General features: G+C 45.2%; 1 protein-coding gene across 2 annotated transcripts in view; it reads left to right on the top strand.

The window, feature by feature from the left end:
- The window catches only part of LOC131349289 (FERM and PDZ domain-containing protein 1), a 35,081-nt gene extending 28,995 nt beyond the window's left edge, over positions 1-6,086 (top strand). For both annotated transcript variants that reach the window (XM_058384878.1, XM_058384877.1), the window contains exons 15-17: positions 1-101; positions 793-1,800; positions 1,925-6,086. The exon at positions 1-101 is cut by the window's left edge and continues 44 nt beyond it. In XM_058384878.1, coding sequence (XP_058240861.1) covers positions 1-101; positions 793-1,800; positions 1,925-4,452 — 3,637 coding nt within the window. In that variant the 3' untranslated portion in view covers positions 4,453-6,086. The remainder of the gene's footprint in view (positions 102-792; positions 1,801-1,924) is intronic.
- The last annotated feature ends 1,364 nt before the right edge of the window (positions 6,087-7,450 follow it).

Below are 7,450 nucleotides of genomic sequence, written 5' to 3'. Positions count from 1 at the left end.
ATGTCTCGTAGCTGGTTACTGCAAAGTCTTCATAGATCCTCAAATCTGCGTGTTCCCCTGGACAGACGAGTCAGTGAGCCACCGGATATCTGCAGAGGAAGGTAGGAAGCCATACTGGTTAAATAATAGCTACACCAATCAGGTATAACATTCAGAGCAGTGAGCAGTAACATTCAGAGCAGGTGAAGTGAATAAGACTGATGATCTCCCCATCATGGCACCTGTTAGTGGACATTTTGTGAACATTTGGTCCTCAAAGTTGATGTGTTAGAAGCAGGAAAAATGGACAAGCGTAAGGATTTGAGCGAGTTTGACCAAAAGGGCCAAATTGTGATGGCTAGACCACTGGATCAGAGCATCTCCAATACTCTTACAGCTCTTGTGGGGTGTTCCCGGTCTGCAGTGGTCAGTATCTATCAAAAGTGATCCAAGGAAGGAACAGTGGTGAACCGGGGACAGGGTCATGGGCGGTCAAGGCCCATTGATGCATGTTAGGAGAGAAGGCTGGCCCGTGTGATCCGATCCAACAGACGAGCTACTGTTGCTCAAATTTCTGAAGAAGTTAATGCTGGTTCTGATAGAAAGGGGTCAGCATACACAGTGCAGGACGGGTCAAGGCTGTTTTGGCAGCAAAAGGGGGGCCAACAGGTAGGTGGTCATAATGTTATGCCTGGTCGGTGTATATACAATAGCTGTTATTTACATGGTATATATTTATGTACTTTATCTGTACTGATGATAAGAACCACTTGAAGTACAGTAATACTATGTGGATATATGTGCACCCTGTAGGTTATGTATCAAGATGTTGCAGCGACTCTGAAGACTCAGAGGTGGACGCTTTGCTTCCTCATGCAACAAGTCCTACCCAGACCGATTCAAACATCAGTGCGGTCAATAATCAGGTTGTAGTAGAAGAGGAAGGAAAGACCAACACGGTAGAAGAGGACGACGTGGAAGACAAGAGTGAAAAAGAAAGTGTGGAGAATGGGGCTGGAAAAACAAAAAGACTTGAGGCTGAATCTATACATGCGGAAGACGGAGAAGCTCTTGTAGAAACCAAACAAGGTGAACGAGAGGCCAAGGACGAGGAGCCACCATGCGTCATCATCGTGGAGGACCCACCATCAGAGGCATCGGATTCAGTCCATACAGACTCGCGCTTCGTAAACAGCATGTCCAGCGACTCCATGGATGCTTTAGAGGAGGATGACTTTTTGACCTATTTCTCCACAAATTGTGTCAGCCAACTGAATGTCAGAGACCATTACCTCCACGTTGATACTCATCACGCACCATGTCCGAGTCAACCGGATTCCCAAGATGGCGATTTCAGTGAAGACCTGTGTTCCATCGAGTTCCCTGCCAATGATGACGAGTTCTTATGCTTCGCTGCCCTGTCTAACATCGCAGAATGTCTACCCAGTCCCACTGAGGCCAGCGAGGATGAATATTCAGAACATGGAGATGATGAAGATGAACACGAGGCACCAGAGGACGTTTTCGAAAGCGTTGAGCCTCCTCAAGGAGAGTCTATGTTTACATTCAACCAGGGTGATCCTCAACGGTACTACAACATCTGCGCTAACTTAACACCCGATAGCGGTCACGTCCATGCAAGAACATCTTCTCCTCACCAGGCACATGAGGAAAATAAAGAAGAGGTGGAAAGACAGAATGAACCCGCACCTATCCTTCTGCCTCCTCCAGGATTTGGGGACAGTAGCTCAGAAGATGAGTTCTATGATGCCCAGGAGAAATTTATTCCTGAGGAACCTTTGTCAGCACCAATGTTTAAAGGTTTGTTCCCATTATGCACTCTCATATGCATGTAATTGTGATTCTTGTAGAAGTTGTAGAAGATTATTTGCCGTACATAATCACCTTTTACGCAAAATCTCATTTATACCTCTGACCTTTCCAGAACGTTCTAGAGAATCAAGTGTTAAGAAGCGCACTCAGAGCCTGAGCAACACTGGTGTCAACGCTGGTGAACGACGCATGCGAGAACAAGAGACTAAAAAGAGAGAGAGAAAAGATAAAGAGAAACTAAAGACCGAGACAAGAAGCGAAGTTTCAAGGTTCCGCAAGAGAAGCAGAAAGCGACGCTCCTTCATGGAAACGGAGTACACCTCTTTAGTAACGTTTCCTGACAAAGACCAGACAAAAAATTACAACCAAATCCCAAATCACTGGTTGGGACCAAGCCATCTTGGTGAAGACCATCTCGGTGGTCCATCAAATCAAAGCCCCTGCCCTACAGTCTCGTCTCTCACAAATGCCGAAGGTGAGCCTGCAGAGATGGAATCGAAACCCATCACCCCATCCAAACCAAACGGGTCTGGAACCCATCATCTCCTACATGGTAGCAAAATCAGTAAAGCGAGTCAAAGGAAACAGCAAGTTATACTGATGGAACCAGATTCCATGGAGTTTAAGTCGGTCACAGAAATGATGACTACCGCCTCACCTTCTATTGTAGCGGTACGCACCTCTATAGAGCCTAAAGTAAAAGTCAGTGCCGTGAGCAGTGCTGACGGACTCAAAGAAGAAGACGCAGTAGGAGGTATGGTTGAAAGGTTGCTTGATGGTCACTTGTTTTTCAGAAATCTTAACAGGGAACATGACCAAGAATCCCTGACAGAAGGTCCATTTCAAGAACCTTTGCTCAGGAAAAAGAGTTGCTCACTTTCACATTTAGACCAAACATCTAGCTCGCTTTCTTTGAAAGTCCCAACCGTCTCCTTCACCAAAATCCCAAGCATGGACAGGCTTGATGTAGAAAATCTGGAAATGGACATTCGAAAATGTTCAATAGAGCCGACTATGAGAACAAGGAGCCAGAGCATGTCTGCAGTATCTGACAGTAGTGGTCTCGCTTGTTTAACAAAGAACCTCTTCATTCAAACACAACCTGCGGTCTGTACCAAAGAACCCGATTCTGGTGACACAGACAGTTCTGGTGATCCATTCACCCAAGAACTGTCCTCCACTGTATCTCCTGGATGGTCTACCCAAGGATATGCTTTCAATCAGTGTTCTTCTGGCATCCTTTCTGCTTCCACACTGCATGGAAAGATCCAGAGCTTGCCCCTGTACCTGTCTCATTCCCAAGAGGTACTAGCTAGTAACAGTAGTCTTGCAGATCATGCCAAACCGGTGAGGAGTTTTTCTGAAGGTATGTCCACAACTCAGGTGAGGTCTAATGAGGACACAGAGGTGGATGAAGGGTTCGGGAAAGTAGTTTGCAATAATTCTCATGTACCAAAAGCTGAACCCGAAGAACTCTTGTACAAGCCGAGGTCACATGCAGGCCTGAAGTCTGTTCAAATCAGCCATCCGTCTCTTGTGGTTACTACGCAAAACATGAATGGACCGTGGGGTGTCGTGACGTCACAAGAGATCAGTAAATTACAAGCAGGAAGCAGTTCTCTCATTGGTGCACACGCCCAACCTCTCACAGATTGTGAACGTAAGCCTACCAACACCCAGCCACAGGCCCTGTCTGGCCCACATCTGCATGCAAAGCCCAACCTTACCTGCGGGTCAGTGCTCGCCTCGGTGTGTGAGACAGTAATCGAGAGTGCCGAGACACCTATGGAAGTGTGCGGCTGCCAATCAGCATACGCCAACTGCTTCAACAGCGTACTGGAAAGTGCAAGCTTTGATAATGAACTGACTGTCTACGAGTTCTCCTGCAGGACACAGCAAAGCATGCGTGACCGGGTAGCAATGGTGACAGCGATCCCTCCTTCATCCCTTTCCGGTTCCTCGTCTTCCTTTTCACCCTCCTCACCCCTCCCAGCTTTCTCTCGTGTAGTCATACCTCCTTCCTCATCCGCAGAACTCGGCCCCCTTCTGTCCCCCCTGGACACTCCCGACTGCTTCCTCTCCGACCCTCACGGAGATGCCATCAGCTCTTTACTGGCCCAGCACTACCCTTTACCACCCACAGGCTTCCTGGCTCTGCAGAGAGATGTCGACACACTATTAACGGTCCTGGATGGTGCCATGAAGGAGCAAGATTGCATCCAAGAGCATCCCAGAGACACATGCGCAGACCACTTTTCTGAAAACAAGCGCAGGATGCATGCGGAGGCGCGAGGGTTTTTAACCGGCTGTCAGCAGGTCGTAAAGTCCGGGCAGACCCCAGCAGAGACGCTGCAGGCTCTAGCAGACAGTTTTCACTCACTGCTCCAGCTCACAGCCGTATGCCTGAGTTTCTCGAGCTGCCAGAGGTGCCAGGAGCGCCACACTCAGACCTTGTCTGGACTCGCAGACGTGGCGCAGACCTATCAGGAGTTCGCACGGGCGGCAGAACGCTTAGGCATGGCTACAGAAAGGAGGACATGCCATGAGCTCAGTATTAAACTCCTGGCTCGTCAGTGTACCGCTCTCACCACCTCCGTCTTCTGCCTAACACAGCTATTCCGCACTCTCACCGCCCTTTGACCTTCCAAACAAGTATAATTCTGCCAGATCTGAGCTAAGGCATTTAAGATATAAATATATAAAAGCCCAACTATAGCAACCTAACTATGGTGTCCAAAGATGCTGACCTTTTACTGATTAGCACACACACACACACAAAAATCAGGGTTACACTGCTTATGAATGCACACACACACACACACACACACACTCACACAAAAATCAGGGTTACATTGCTTATGAATGCACACACACACAAACAAAAATCAGGGTTACACTGATTATGAATGCACAGACACACAAAAATCAGGGTTACACTGCTTATGAACGCACACACACACACACACACACACACAGACAATCACTTGACTATGTGGTATTGTTTCTTATCAGTGTTTTTTTAAGCAGGTTTCTTGAATATCTGTTTTAAGGGAAGGATTTTATTTTCCTGTATCGTTTGCACGCTGTAGCCGTTACACACAAGAACCGGACCGTTCCCCTTTGTCGTCTTTCCTATTCCTCCTCTTTTACACAGAATCTGTACACACCCACCAGAGCAGAAGTAACAAAGGTTATCCATGTGTATGTTTAGAGCAGGTATACCAAAGGATATAGATAACTAGGATGTATTTTCTTGTAGATGGAAGTCATGTTTTTACTATAGACACTTTATGTATATGGATATACAGATCAGACATAACATTATGTCCAAGTGAAAAAGACTGACGATCTCCTCATCATGGCACCTGTTAGTGGGTGGGATATATTAGGGAGCAAGTCAACATTTTATGCGTTAAAAGCAGGAAAAGTGGACAAGTGTAAGGAATTGACCAAAGGGACGAATTGTGATGGCGGATAGATGACCGGATCAGAGCATCTCCAAAGCTCTTGCAGCTCTTGTGGGGTGTTCCCGGTCTGCAGTGGTCAGTATCTATCAAAAGTGGTCCAAAGAAGAAACAGTGGTGAACCGGCGACAGGGTCATGGAGGGTTAAGCAAGGGTGAGTGAAGGCTGGCCCGTGTGATCCAATCCAACAGACAAGGTACTGAAGAATTTAATGCTGGTTCTGATAGAAAGGGGTCAGAACCACAGTGCAGGACGGGTCAGAGCTGTTATGCCTGGCCGGTGTATGTTATTGCCATGTGTTCATTTATTTCTAATTCTTTACGCTTAAATTTAGTACTGTAAAGGCAACATGGGCTACAATTGGGTTGTCTGGAAATCGTGTCCCCTCACACACAGGTATCGGAGGATGTCAAGCGTCTCTTAACGTTTCTCTTCTACAATCACAAACGACTCGTAAACAGGACGGAAACCAAAACACCATGAGGATTGTGTTATTACTTTTTTCATACCGGCGTGTGGACTAAACCTGGAAGCTGCTGTGCACTGTCCGTATTAGGCATGCTTCATACCGTACACATACTGTACTTTACAAGTATCTACAACACGGACTGGAGGAATGCATGCACAAACCAAAGCATGACCTGATTGAGTGACCGACGAGTGCCAGTAGCTCAGGCACTGACCGGTCGAATGAGGGAATGAACGAATGACTGTCCAGATGGTGAAATGCAATCTCTTGCTTTGTAATGCAGTATTCACTATTAAAACCAGACTCGAAATAACTCGGGTGTCTTGCTCTAGTATTGCTTCGTTTGTTGCTTTTTCATATTGTCACAGATCTGATATACTGGATATGTGATAAGTACATTATACTGTTTATAGGAAGTCATAGACGCATTTAAAGGCTTTGTAGATAACAGGAATTGTGTCATGTTTTTATTTGTCAGGTCACATGCACTACTGAATTCTCCACTATTGTTCAACAGCCAACTACACTATATTGCCAAACGTTTTGGGACATCTGCCTTTCCATAAACATGAATGTAATATGGAGTTGCCCTTTGCAGCTATAACAGCTTAAACTCTTCTGGGAAGGCTTTCCACAAGGTTTAGGAGGGTGTTTATGGCACTGATTTTGGCTTGCAGTCTCTGCTCTAATTCAGGTGTTCTATGCAGTTGAGGTCAGGACTCTGTGAAGTTCCTCCACACCAAACTCACTCATCCATGTTTTTATGGACCTTGCTTTGGTCACTGGTGTACAGTCATGTTGGAACAGGAAGGGGTCATCCCCAAACTGTTCCCACAAAGAGCATGAAATTGTCCAAAATGTCTTGGTATGAAGCTGAAGCATTAAGAGTTCCTTTCACTGGAACTAAGGGGCCGAGGCCAACCCCTGAAAAACAGCTTTACACTTGGCACAATGCAGTCAGATTGGTCCATCCGCTCGCCAGACAGAGATTGGTCACTCCAGAGAACGTCTGCACTGCTCTAGAGTCCATTGCCGGTGTGCTTTAGCTTAAACCAAAACTTTTGGCAATATAGTGTATATGAACCCAGGTACTGTATCAGTTTACCTCAGTCCATGTTGCAGGGCTGCTGAAGATGCTCAGAGCGCCTGACCTTGTCCTAGAACACCATTATGCTCTCCTGACTTCCAGGGAACCTCATCCTCATTTGGGTGATTAAAAATGATTATAAACACCAGAGTGTGATTATAAATGATTATAAACACCAGAGAGTGTGATTATAAATGATTATAAACACCGGAGTGTGATTATAAATGATTATAAACACCAGAGACTGTGATTATAAATGATTATAAACACCAGAGACTGTGATTATAAATGATTATAAACACCAGAGACTGTGATTATAAATGATTATAAACAGCAGAGAGTGTGATTATAAATGATTATAAACAGCAGAGAGTGTGATTATAAATGATTATAAACACCAGAGACTGTGATTATAAATGATTATAAACACCAGAGACTGTGATTATAAATGATTATAAACACCAGAGACTGTGATTATAAATGATTAGAAACACCAGAGAGTGTTATTATAAATGATTAGAAACACCAGAGACTGTGATTATAAATGATTAGAAACACCAGAGTGTGATTATAAATGATTAGAAACACCAGAGAGTGTGATTATAAATGATTATAAAC

The sequence above is a fragment of the Hemibagrus wyckioides genome, linkage group LG29, assembly GCF_019097595.1.
Source record: "Hemibagrus wyckioides isolate EC202008001 linkage group LG29, SWU_Hwy_1.0, whole genome shotgun sequence".
Taxonomy (NCBI): domain Eukaryota; kingdom Metazoa; phylum Chordata; class Actinopteri; order Siluriformes; family Bagridae; genus Hemibagrus; species Hemibagrus wyckioides.
The sequence above is the reverse complement of the archived record's forward strand: the minus strand, read 5'-3'. Positions and strand labels throughout refer to the sequence as shown.